The sequence below is a fragment of the Sceloporus occidentalis genome, unplaced genomic scaffold, assembly GCF_023333645.1.
Source record: "Sceloporus occidentalis isolate IW3139 unplaced genomic scaffold, rSceOcc1.0.p SCAF_4, whole genome shotgun sequence".
NCBI lineage: Eukaryota > Metazoa > Chordata > Lepidosauria > Squamata > Phrynosomatidae > Sceloporus > Sceloporus occidentalis.
In genome coordinates, this window is record NW_028316984.1 from 97,184,087 (window position 1) to 97,198,004 (window position 13,918).

At 39.4% G+C, this 13,918-nt stretch overlaps 1 protein-coding gene across 1 annotated transcript in view; it reads left to right on the top strand.

Moving 5' to 3' along the window:
- The window catches only part of KCNQ1 (potassium voltage-gated channel subfamily Q member 1), a 427,358-nt gene that overhangs the window by 97,963 nt on the left and 315,477 nt on the right, over nucleotides 1-13,918 (top strand). Inside the window, exons 3-5 of the mRNA XM_089523097.1 lie at nucleotides 8,800-8,926; nucleotides 13,116-13,194; nucleotides 13,341-13,437. Coding sequence (XP_089379223.1) covers nucleotides 8,800-8,926; nucleotides 13,116-13,194; nucleotides 13,341-13,437 — 303 coding nt within the window. The remainder of the gene's footprint in view (nucleotides 1-8,799; nucleotides 8,927-13,115; nucleotides 13,195-13,340; nucleotides 13,438-13,918) is intronic.

The following is a 13,918-nucleotide window of genomic DNA, read 5'->3' on the forward strand; positions in this document are numbered from 1 at the left end:
ATAATTGTGACATAAACTACTTCTAAACAACTTCTTTATCCTCCTAACTCCTGAAGCTGGAGGCTGCTATCTTCCATTTACACAAGAAACTCCAGGTTCATTAGTGGGATGCAGGAAGAATCCAGAGATTCTTCCCCCTCTTAACTCCTAATGCAGAAGGCTTCTGTTAGAATGGGAGACAGCAGTCTCTAGCATTAGGAGTGGAGTGCAAAAGGAAGCCAGGGATTGTTTGTCCTTCTAACTCATGAAGTAGAATTCCTGAACTCCTCCTTCATCCCACTCCTGAAGCTGAAGACTGCTGTCTCCCATTCCAATAAAAGCCTTCTCTTTTGGGAATTAAAAGGAGGAAGAATCCCTTGATTCCTCCTGCACCCCATTCCCAGAGTGAGAGGCTCTTGTGCCAATGGCAGACAGCAGCCTTCCTCACACTCACTCACTTCCTGATTGTCCTGCCTGATTGTCCTGTCTCATGGATAGGGCCAGGCGATACCAAGAGGATGGAGAAGCCCAGAAAGCCCTGCCCTGTCTTTTCCTCTTCTCCCAGAGGGTGTTTGAAGCTCAGGGGTCAGAGAAAGGAGAGGCATCATTTGCCCCACTATCTGGCCACATCTGAGCTCCTAATGTCTTACAAGATATGTTAATACTACACCCCCATTTTGTCCAAAAGGCAAACATTTAGGGAGCAATAGTAATGTTACTAGGATGGTGGTCATGGTGGCATCCCACTTATGGTATCACCTGCTGCAGCCTGCAGCCAGCATGCCCCCTAGTGACACCTCTGCTTCAAGGTCAGCATGGGTGAGAGGCTTGTCAACCACTACTCAGCCAGCTACTTGGTTGCTGCTCCCAGCGTGACCGGTAGCAAAGGGAACAGTGGCTGAGACTCATTGTTTTGAAAGTGTGCAGTAGAACAGTAGACCTCATATCAAGAAATACACATGTGTGTCCGGGGGAGGGGCTAGGGTTGTCATCCAAAAGGAAAGGTGGCAGTAACGCCCAAAAACCACTGTTCTAAACTAAATTGGCCATTGCTATTGCAAAATATGTTGTTTGTTAGCTTCTCTAATCTTCCCTTCTTCTCTCTACTGTCCTCGTTGTCCTGGAGGGTGCTCATTCAGGGGCTGGGGAGGCTGGGGTAGGGCTTGTTGGACTGAAGCCCTCCCTCCTAGCTTACTCCTTTGTCTCTTCTGTCCTCATTGTCCTGGAGGGTCCTCCTCCAACTGTCATCGAGACAAGAGAGGAAGGTTAGGGAAGCTAAAAAACAACAGTGGAGGCATCACATAGGGAGGAAAACAGCTACTGGACAGCAGCAGTAGTAGTGGATGTCACTGTGAGAGAACAGCAGTGACACAATAGCTAACACTTGTTAGTACTGTGCAGAGAGAGGTGGAAGTGGCTCTCTTTGGGTATCCCCCTCACCTAGGAAACCCTATGATGAGATATACCAAGTGAGACACAGACAAAATCAAAGTACTAATAGGAAGAAATAAAGATGGTGATACAAGTAGTAAGAAAGACAAATGCAATCCAAAGCAGCAGCACATATAAAAAAGGGACATGGAATTGGGAAGCATGAGCCAAGGGAAGCTAGAGATAGTAAAAATGGAAATGGAACGCATGAACATAAGCAGTACTGGGGGTGAGTGAGTTAAAATAGACAGGAATGGGTCACTTTGATTCAGACAACTACAAAGTATTCTACTCTGGGCATAAAAAGACATGAAGAAATATTAAGAAGAGAGGACTGCAGCCAGCAAATCGGAGGAAGATTAAGAAGGGGAGGGTGGCTATGAAAGAACTGGAAATGATCCTAAAATGCAAAGCTATACAACTGAGCACAAAAGTTAGAATCGTACAAGCCACTGTATTCCCTATTACCATGTATGGATGTGAGAGCTGGACAGTTAAGAAAGATGATAGGAAGAAAATCAGTGCATTTGAAATGTGGTGCTGGAGAAGTAGTGCTGAGGTTCCTGTGGATGGCCAAAGGACAAACAAATGGGTCCTAGGGCAGATAAAGACAGAAATCTCCCTGGAAACTAAGATGATCAAACTGAGGCTATGGAATTTTGGACACATCATGTGCAGGGGCAACTCATTGGGAAAAAAAACAATAATGCTAGGAAAGGTGGAGGGAAATAGAAAGAGAAGAAGGCCACATGCTAGATGGATGGACTCTATGAAGGAGTATGAATGTACAGGAACTAAGCAGAGCAGTGGAGGACGGGGGGAGATGTCTCATCCACAGGGTGACCATGAGTTGAGATCAACTCGAGAGCAGTTAACAACAAATTGCAAAATACAGGGCTTAGTATAGTTTGCTTGCAAATTCCAACCAAATGTCCTCTAACTTAGGCGCGTTACAGATCGCCCCTTAGGGGCGGCCTGTAGGCGCACCTTTCCCCGCCGGATCGGGGTGTCAGCGGCCAGAGCGGCAGCCGCTGAGGCCCCGATCCGCCGCTTTCCAGGCTGCGGGGAAGCGGCAAAAGGCCCCTTCCCCGCAGCCTGGAAAGGGGTGTCCTTGGGGCTTCAAGCCCCAAGGACACCCCGCAGCGGCGGAGAGAAGGAGAAAGGGGCCGTTTGGCCCCTTTCTGCTTTGGTCCGCTGGGCGCAGCCGTCTGAAGGCTGTGCCCAGCGGACCAAACCAAGAAGGAGCTCTGAAACGGAGCTCCTTCCGGGGTCGCGGAAAGGGCGCCCTAGGCGCCCTGCCGCAACCCCAATACGTCACAACTGCGCCGCCTCGTTTGGAGGCGGCGCGGTTGTGACGTATCAATGGTGGCGGCCGTGCGGAACGGCCGTTGCCATTTTGTGCACGCACAGCGCGCACTAGGGTTAGGGCGGTGCAGAAGCACCGCCCTGCCTTAAGCCTAGTACGCGCTCTGGACTACCTTTTAGCCCGTGTGTAACGGGCCTTAGTCAGAAGTTCTAAAATATTACCACGGAGTCCTGTGCCAGTAATGACTGCATGTGAAATTTGTCAGGCACAGGTGCACTATGAGCTTTTATTGGCAGGCATGGCTTTTCCTCAAAGCAGAGGAAAAGCCATTAGCCCAACACTTGCTGAAGTCAATCTTCTCATTTGGGACTGGATTTGAGATTAGTGTTGGTGATAACCAAATTATGGCTGCAGTTTGCAGTTGACTCCTGAAGAACTGATTGACGTTGCCTGCTTTTCCTGATGTGTAATGAACTCAGTGATGTAGAGTTAGTGGATAGCTGGCTGGTTCTGTGTTTGCTTTTGAAAATAAAGAGCAAGCGTCTCACTCTCTCTCTCTCTTTCTCTTTCTCCCTTTCTGTGTGTCCCACATTGCTCTTTTCAACTTATCGTTAATGTGCTGAGGGAATTCCGGTCAGAGCTTATAGCCTCAGAACTTTCCATTCAAGGGAAAAGAGAAATTGGGAGGTACTAGCCTGAATTGTTTTAAATGTTTCTTCATGGTAGAGTTCCTCCATTATCAGGGATAAACCACTTGATACTTTTTAAGCCTTAGTTCCTTGTGCATAAAAAGTTGGTGTGACATATTTATCCTTAGTAGCGCTGACAACATGGATATGGGAACAGGGATGATTTGTTTATTCTGTCTGGGTCTATTCCTGTTTTGGATGAAGTCCAGCAGGATGGAGGGCTGTAACACTGGGATTTGTCCTACAGAAAAGGGGCTTGTTTTTAAAATTCACTAGGCAGGAGGATGTGATGGATACTCAAAGAGCTAAATGGACTTCAGGATGGGTGATTGCTGGAGTTTTGGCATTATGAGGTGCTCAAGGATAAAGCATGGATACCTGCTAAAAGGAGAGGAAAGGTAAATGGGAAAGCTGGATCAATCAGGTACCAGCAAAGACTAATAGCACAAGTGACTGTCTATATGTTTCAGCTGGCCACAGATCTGTTGAGATGTCTCCCTACAATAGTGTTTTGTGGTTTTTTCAGACTATGTGGCCCTGTTCTAGAAGAGTTTATTCCTAATGTTTCACCTGCATCTGTGGCTCCCTCCCTCTAATAATTTAGGATATTTATCCTTGCAGAAGTTAATTGATATTGCAATATCACGACTGTACTCAAATGTTATCATACATCTACACATACATTCTTTAGCCATCTACTGTGTCTCCTTTCTGAAAAGGCAATTTATATTGGAGAAGGATTTGTATTAGAGAAAGGTTAGCTCATTTTTGTTCTGTCCTTGTGGTGGCTTCAGTTAATAGTTTAATAAATTACAGATTAAAGTGAAAAATTTAAATCCAGATTTATACTTATCATGACAGTTCTAATTCTCTTTTAGGAAAACATGTCACACACCCAAGACTTTGTCCAAATATTACCAAGTCCACATATGAAGCTGACTCCTGCTTTTCAATTTTTAGAAGTCCAGTACAAAGTCAAATTTGTTTGAGCAAGTTACAGGTTTCTCCAATTAAAAGGAGATCAAGCAGCTTAGATACCATGAATATTTTCCTCTTTGAAGTGTGGAAGTGACATGCCAGTATAAATAAATGCACTGCAGGTGTGTGTCCCAGACCTCCTATTTATCACTGTATCTTTCTTCAGGCAGTGGTTTCCTCTTTGTAGCTGACTGTATAAACATTCGATTCTGAAGGCATACAAAGATGCTTAACTTGTGTCATACAAATTGAGAACATCTCATACAAAGACTTGAAAAAACAGGCATTGATTACCACATGCACAGTTGGACACATATGCTATGAACATCATATAAATTTGGGAGGAGAGTTTCCATACTCATGTCAAACTCTTAATGGAAATGCTGGCATGGAATATCCTCATGCCAAGATCTGAAGACTAGTGCTACATATTTCAAACCTGATGTCTGTAGCATATGTCCATATAGCCTTAGTTCCAGAAGTGTAGGTAACAAATGTCAGTTTTTTCAACAGTGTTGTGTAGCACCTTAAAGATTACCAAATGTATTTATATAGTATAACTTTTTGTGAATTGTAGTCCACTTTGTGAGAAGTATGAAGTATTATCCTGAGCTGTAGACACAAACTGCTGCAGTGTATTGCAGTCCATGAAAGTTTCTGGCACAACGAATTTCCTGGATATGTGCATGAATTAGGTTGCCCAAATTAAGAAATATTGAGATGTAAAGAAGGAATGGATTTTTTGTGCAGCAAAGAAGCACCACCTCCCTTTTTCTAAGTTTCTGCATTTTGTTTTTGCATTTGTTGGTAGGTTATGGGAATATAGTATGTGGAGGGAAACCACACTATAGTTATATATTTTATTCTTCTGATAGTATAATCAGACTTTATTAGTATCTTTTCCCTCTCTTGCTTTTGCTGATCTTAATGCTTCCCTTTGCCTTTTGCTTACGGTCAATTTAGCTTGACTGGGATGCTTATTCCCTAATAGATATGTTTAGGATTCCACTGATAAGCAGGTCAAGTCAGTCTTTGAGGACTTAGACTGGACTTCATTAGCAGATCAAGTGGAGGACTCTACTAGAAATTTATCTGTGTGTTTTAGTGCTTAGCTTGCTTCTGAGAAGTTGTTGGTCCAACATGACAATGGCAGAATTCAAAAAGGATCTTTGAACTTAATTAGAACTGTTTTTGTAAAAATAATAATAATAAGTAAACAACAGAATTACCAAAACTCTAGCTCAGTGAGGAATGGTACTAAGCATGGTATATTGAAGTAGTTCATGAGGACTTGTTTGTTTGCCTTTCTAATGACTCTCTCAACTTATTTTAAATGTAAATAGCATAGCCTTTTGCCTGTCTGCAACTGCTCTGGCAGCTGTGTCTAAATGTAGTGACAAAAATCAATCAGCTCCACCCCCATTACTTATTGAGTTTATACAAGGCAAGATATTAAAAAACACTTTTGTTCGACACCCAGCCACGGGCAGAGGAGGGGGAATTTGCCAGTTGCTAATGGATACCTAGCATTTTTGTGTATGACCATGAAGAACAGCTTGTGCACTTTCACCTCTGATGTTTCCTGAATAACATGGGTCTCATTTAGGTCAATAAGCCTTTATCAAAACGTCAGGAGTGAAAAATGTGTCTTGGTGTAAGCCGACTGGTTGTTCTCTCCAGTTGCAGGAGTCTATAGAACAATCAATGTTCTCTAAGCTTGTCTGCATGTCATGCAAAGAACTCGATGACAGTAACCATTGACTACATGTCTGTTTCATTGTCTTTAGTGCAGCCCAAATTTGCATATTTGTCAGTGTTCCTGTTATCCAATGAACCATGGAGGGTATTAAAAAACACACAACTCTCATGCAAATTTCACTCATGCTCCCCCCTCCCAAAATTGCAAATCTGAAAGCACCCATAACTTAGCCTTTTGTTTCTTTCTGTTTTTTCTAGTCTGCTTCGTCTTCCACTCTTACAAAAATAAACTCCAATTTGCATGTGTGGAGTTTTTGTTCAAAGCGTACACATCCTTTTCCTTTCTCAGAATTTGATTTTGGTTCATCACTATTTCCTTGTATTTTGATACAATGAAAGATGTTAGTTTTTGTAGCACATATTTATCATGTATTTATTTACTCTCTCTTTTTTAGTTTTTAATTTTTTAAAAAGAGCCTTAGTGGTTTTGCGGTTTGCCTTCATCCAGAATTCTGGAGAACCTAGAGATTTTGTACATATATGCACTAAGCATCTAGATTATAGAAAAACAAATACAGTTATTTTCAACTCGATAAGAGATGAGAATGTATCTTAATATTTTCACGTGTATAATTGTATCATTAGCTGTCTATAGCTAGTAAGTCCTATTAAATTTAGTAGTATTTACTCCTAGGAATGTGCATGTTGGAGTGCACTGTAATTCAGTAGGGTGTTTTTTTAAAAAAATTACAGCACATGTTTTGTTAAATAAAAAAAATAATGTAATGAAAGGAAAAACAGATGTCCTATTAAATAGAAAACTACAATTTGTCTCTCCCTTATCCAAATGCTTGGGACAAGAAGTGTTTTGTATTTTGTATTCTTTTTGTATTTTGCAATACAGTGGGCTGAGGATAGCTGCTGAGGTTTGTTTCCAGGATGCCCCGTGGATACCAAAATCCATGGATTTAAGTCCCATTAAATACAATGGCAGAGTAAAATGGTGTTCCTTATATAAAATAGCAAAATTGAGGTTTGCTTTTTGGAACTCATATCTTTTTGGAATATTTTCAAGCTGCGGATGCTGGAATCTATAGATAAAGAATCCATGGATATGGAGGGCTGACTGTACTTATATTTGCATATACATGCATAGAATCAAAGAGTTGGAAGAGACCACAAGGGCCATCCATTCCAACCCCCTGCCATGCTCTTAAAGAAATCCAAATCAAAGCATCCCCGACAGATGGCCATCCAGCCTGTGTTTAAAGACCTCCAAAGAAGGAGACTCCACTACACTCCGAGGGAGCGTGTTCCACTGTTGAACAGCCCTTACTGTCAGGAAGTTCCTCTAATGTTGAGGCGGAATCTCTTTTCCTGCAGTTTACATCCATTGTTTCGTGTTCTAGTCTCCGGAACAGCAGAAAACAAGCTTGCCCCCTCCTCACTATGACTTCCCTTCAAGTATTTAAACAGGGTTATCATATCACCTCTTAACCTTCTCTTCTCCAGACTAAAAATCCCTAGCTTCCTAAGTCATTCCTCATAGGGCATGGTTTCCAGACCCTTCACCATTTTAGTCGCCCTCCTTTGGACGCGCTCCAGTTTCTCAATGTCCTTTTTGAATTGTGGTAACCAGAACTGGACACAATATTCCAGGTGGGGCCTGACCAGAGCAGAATATAGTGGCACTATTACTTCCTTTGATCTAGACACTATACTTCTATTGATGGAGCCTAAAATCGCATTGGCCTTTTTAACTGCCACATCACACTGTTGACTCATATTCAATTTGTGGTCTACTTGGACTACAAGTTGAATATGAGTCAACAATGTGATGTGGCAGCTAAAAAGGCCAATGCAATTTTAGGCTGCATCAATAGAAGTATAGTGTCTAGATCAAGGGAAGTAATAGTGCCACTGTATTCTGCTTTGGTCAGGCCCCACCTGGAATACTGTGTCCAGTTCTGGGCACTACAATTCAAAAAGGACATTGAGAAACTGGAGTGTAATAAGGTGTCTTGGAAATGGGACCTATGTCTAAACCCAAAATTCATTTACATTTCATATACATATACACATAGCCTGAAGATAATTTTATACAATATTTTGCATAATTTTGTGCATGAAACAAAGTTTGTGTACAATGAACCATCAGAAAGCAAAAGTGTCAATATCTCAGCCACCCATGGTGACAATTTTGGATTCTGGAGAATTTTGGATTTTGGAATTGCAGATAAGGGAGACTCAACCAGTATTATGTGATGTGATGTATTCTTTTTGGAATTATTTGTTCTAAATGGATTTTCAATTTTTGCAAAGTTTTACTGTGAAATGAAAAAAAAATATAAACAGTATCTTCCTGCTTTTTTCTCAGTAGATGTGAGACACAAACCTTTCCAATAGAAAGTTGGTATTTACACAGTGCAGTGACATCTTTCTTTTACGGTCTTCATCACATCTCCTAAGTGAGCATTTGATGAGAATTTGGGAGATGTGATTACTAGTTGATTCTAATATGGAGCTTTATTTTATTTTATCACATGTCCAGATTCCATGTAATAGGTATAAACTGTATAATTTTTCACCCAATTATTTCTTCCTGTAGATCCTTGCCATATAATGTCTGCCTCGCATATAGTTTAGCTTCTCTAAATATGATCTGAGAAGTATTGAAAGCTTGTTAAATTAATCTGGCTCCCTATTTGTTTCCTCTAGGAAATTGTATTAGTGGTGTTTTTTGGAACGGAGTATGTGGTTCGATTGTGGTCATCGGGTTGCCGCAGTAAATATGTTGGTTTATGGGGAAGACTTCGTTTTGCTAGAAAGCCAATATCTATCATTGGTGAGTATGCATAGCTTTGAATGGAATTTCTTTTACGTTCAGTAAAGAAAATTGTTTTCTTTGCTTTATCCAAAAAGAACTCATTGTTTCTGTTTAGTCCTCCTGTAATCCAATGAATTACAAAAGATGAGAGGATATATGCTGTTTAAAGGGATATAAAATGGACAAAACACACCACAAAAGGCCCTCTTCTATCTGGGAATAGCTCCAGTTTGGGATGCTGGATGCAAGCAGTTATATTTGTAGTGTGTTGCCAGTACTGTCATTGATTTCTCAGTCTCTTTGCTGTATGGGTACTAAAATGGGTAGGACTTACATGTTCCCCCAAATGTTGTTTTAATGCCCCTCCATCAACCCTATCCAGAACAATTGTGAAGAACGATGGTAATTGCAGTCGAGCAACTTTGGGAAGACTGCATGATCCCTGGCCTTATGCTAGAAGAACTATTTCCCACTCCAAACCTGATTGTTCTGACAGAGCATGGGCTAGTGGGCTGTATACAGTAACAGAACTGCTCTAGAAACCAGCACATTTTCCAAATGCAAATATTCACAATGTTAATACATTTGGATTATATGGTCTAGCAGTGTGCCCTGTTAATGCTGTTTGCAGAGCAACAGAGCTGGAATCAGGGATTTTCTGAAAGTAGAATTTTATTGCTAGAGCAGCATAAAATGGCACTTGGCAATGTAAAGGTTGCAGACTGTCCCAGGGATAGAAGGCAAAGGCGAGGATTGGTTTTTTTTTTTTTTAAATAAGTTTATTGGTTAAAAACAAGCATAACACACATAACAAAACATAAATAAACATAAACCGTATCATACTATCCATCACATATATATTACAACTATACATACAGTTACTACAACATACTACATTTAAAAACCCTTCCCCTCCCTCAAATCAAAGACAGCTGTCTATTATGTACTTTCCTTATTGACTTAACATTTACTTTATACTTGATCAGAAAAAAAGAAAAGAAGGAGAAACATATATATATATATATATATATATATCTTCTTTCGCACACTTCTCATCACCAGTATTATTATTTCCTTTGTGTAGAATCTGTCCCATCTTTGTGACTAAATGTTGACTTATAAGTTTATATCAGCGAGCACCTTGTATATATCCAGAACTCACGTTACATTTTACTTTCTACTCAAATCCCCTTATACAGATCTATTTTGGTGCTTTCTTTATTTGTTCTTCACAGTGATTTATAATAGGTGCCCAGATACCCTCCCATCTCAATTCATCTCTACCTTGCAATGTATTTGTGAGTTTATCAGATTGAAACATATCAAATATTTTCATATACCAGTCCTTTAACAGTAAAGCGTCTTTGCTTTTCCATTTTTTTGCAATTACCATTCTTGCGGCTGTAATCATGTAAAAAATAATTTTACCATAGTCCTTTTCTAATTTTGAGTCATTTACCATCCCCAACAGGAAAAATTTAGGCTCGAATTTTATTTTTGTATTCAGAAGCACCTCCAATTCCTTATGAATTTGGTGCCAGAAACTGTTTATTTTTTTACACTCCCACCACATATGAATATAATTTGCATTTTTATCTTTGCAATTCCAGCATTCTTTCCTATTATTTTTGTCTATCTTGCTTAACTTTTCAGGCGTTATATACCATCTATATTGTAATTTTAAATAATTTTCTTTTACTTCTGTACTCAATGTATATTTCAGCCTAACCTTCCAATTTCCAATAAATCTCCAGGTCCTGATGGTTTTACAGCCCTGTATTATCAAAAATTGTCATCTAATTTAGTGGTCCCTTTACAAAGAGTCATGAATGGAATTTTAATTGGAAAAATACCAGATACATGGAAATCATCATACATTACGCTGATCCCTAAACAAGATAAACAATTGGATGACCCAAAAAATTATAGGCCAATAGCACTATTAAATGTGGACTACAAAATCTTTACATCAATTTTAGCTTCAAGATTAAAAACTATATTGAAAGATTGGATTGATAGAGATCAATGCGGGTTTTTACCAAAAAGGCAAATCAAAGATAATATAAGAACTCTAATAAACCTAATTGAATATTGTGAAAAAAGACCTGACAAACATGTGGCCGTAATACTATTAGACGCTCAAAAAGCTTTCGACAATCTGCATTGGGACTTTATGTTAACAGTACTAAAGAAAATGGAATTAGGAGAAAATTATGTAAAATGGGTAAAGGAAATCTATAAAGACCAAAATGCCAAAATATTGATCAATGGTGAAAAAACTAAAAGTATCCAGATAGAGAAAGGGACCAGGCAAGGCTGTCCATTATCCCCCTTATTATTTATTACGGCATTAGAAATCTTAAATAACAAAATTAGACAGGATAATAAAATTAAGGGAATAAAGATCAAGAGTTTTGAATACAAAGTTTTAGCATATGCAGATGATTTGGCGATTATCTTATCAGACCCTGTGAACGATATCTCACAATTGCTAAACACAATAGACGAATATGGAAGATATGCGGGTTTAAAGATTAACCGAGAAAAATCGATTATATTACCCTTAAACATAGATCAGAAAGAGTGTGAAAAAATTAAATCTATTTCCAACTTTGAAATCAAAAATAAAGTTAAATATTTGGGGATTAACATTACCAGAAAAAATTCAGATTTATTCAAAAACAATTATATACCCTTATGGAATACTATTAAAAAGGATTTAAAAAACTGGGGGAAACTGCAAATTTCTTGGTTAGGGAAAATAGCTGCAATACAAATGTGTATCACTCCTAAATTATTATTTCTATTCCAAAATTTGCCCATCATAACAAATGATAGTCCATTCAAAGAATGGGATAAAGAGATAACCAAATTTATATGGGATAAAAAGAGATCAAGAATCAAACTCAAAATATTACAGGACAGTAGAGAGAGAGGAGAAGTAGGGTTGCCAAATTATAGATTATACTATCATGCGTGTTGTCTTGAGTGGATTAGAGACTGGGTCCAGCTTAAAAAAGAAAAAATTCTACAATTGGAAGGTTTCGACAATGTGGTAGGTTGGCACGGTTATTTACTATACGACCAAATCAAAATAAACAAAAACTTTAACAATCACTTTATCAGGAAATCATTACTAAGAATCTGGCAAAAATACAAACCTTATTTTGTAACTAAAATTCCCATCTGGGCTTCGATAAACGAAGCCTTTTTTAGAAGAGAAAGGATGAAGGACACAGACTGGGTAAGATATAAAGATTTATTGAAGTTAGAAAATGGGCTTTTGAAAGTAAAAACAATGGAGGAAATGATAGAAGAAGGTTTCAACGTAAATTGGTTTTTGTATAGACAAATTGTAGAGTGATTCAACCTGGATAATAAAAAATACCAAATAGAAAAAGAGGATACAATATTTGGAAGATTAATGACGGACGATACCACACAGATTATCTCCAAATTATATAAATTGTTATTAAAATTGGAAACGGAAGATGAAACGGTTAAACAATTCATGGTAAAATGGGCACAGGACCTCAAAACACCAATCATGATGGAAGAATGGGAGGATTGGTTTTGATATGACTCCGTATCTATTGATTGTTTTATCCATGGATTCACCCTCCTATGGCTTGATTTTTCATTTTATGTAAGTGACAGAATTTTACTATGGGGCTGTACATATGGGCAGTATGCAGCTGCCCCTTTTTGCCTCAGATCAGTGCCATAGCAACCGCATGCAGCAGTACCAATCCGCTCCATGGAAGCAGCTCCCTGGAAGGGGTGTCATAAGTGCTGCAGCATGGCATTATGATGCCCCTTCTGCGCTGCACCATTTGGGTGCTGTGCCACAGTGGTGTCATAGCACATGCTGTGTAAACAGGCGCATGCAGATGCTACACCATGCTACGCCGCCCACAGGCCAGCCTTTCAGCCCACTCTGTACAAGCCCAGTGCCACTGTATTTAAAGGGACTTGAGCTTTCATGGATTTTGGTATCCACGGGGGGTCCTGGAACCAAACCCCAGCAGATACCAAGGGGCCACTGTATAATTTTTTTTTAATATTGATGACTTCTTGGACATAAGTGTTAGCAATTATTGGGATATGCACATGCACACAGAAGCTCAAACTGATTTCTGCATAAAACATTATAAATATATAAGCAATTTGCAGGAAGTTTCTAATTCAGTTTTTTTAAATCTTTCAGATCTAATTGTAGTTGTTGCTTCCATGATAGTGCTTTGTGTGGGTTCTAAAGGTCAAGTTTTTGCCACCTCTGCTATCAGGTAAATATAATATCATTAACAGTTCCCTTCATTTTATCGCTTATAAAATGGATTCCTCTCCATCCTCCTCCTCCAGAATCACTTCTCTACTTTCAGACCTGTCCAACTTTTACAATTTCACTTTCTTCTAATGAAAATTCTTGCAGAGGCATTCGGTTTCTTCAGATCCTGCGTATGCTTCATGTAGACCGGCAGGGTGGCACATGGCGGCTGCTGGGATCTGTAGTTTTCATACACAGACAGGTACGTAAAACCTTAGAGGGGAAGTGGGAATAACAGGGTGGTTAGCTTCTCTAAATTGTCAGCATTTATCTTGACATTTCTAGGGCTGAATGAAATCTCCTTCTCTCAGCTTCAGCACAGTACCAATACTGGCCAGAGGTCCTGGCTGGAGAGTTACGCAGTGCAGACGGTAGTAAGGCCTTCTCTGCCTCTTTATTAAACATGTGTTTAGCTTTTGCTGCTCATTGAGGGACTGGAGGTTTGTGCCAGACTATAGTTAGGTGTTTCTTAGGAGCAAAATTCAATGACAGTCTTCATTGCCAAGAGCAGGCTGCAGTGTTAGCTATAGTAGTGCAAACCAATTTATGTGCCAGTGCAGGGAGTGTATCTCCATTTGATTGATACAAAAATTACTGGTGTTGTGACTTTGTTCCATTCACCATACAGATGTGTATATATGTTTATGGGTTTGAATGAATATGTTAACTTATTTAGCCAAGGT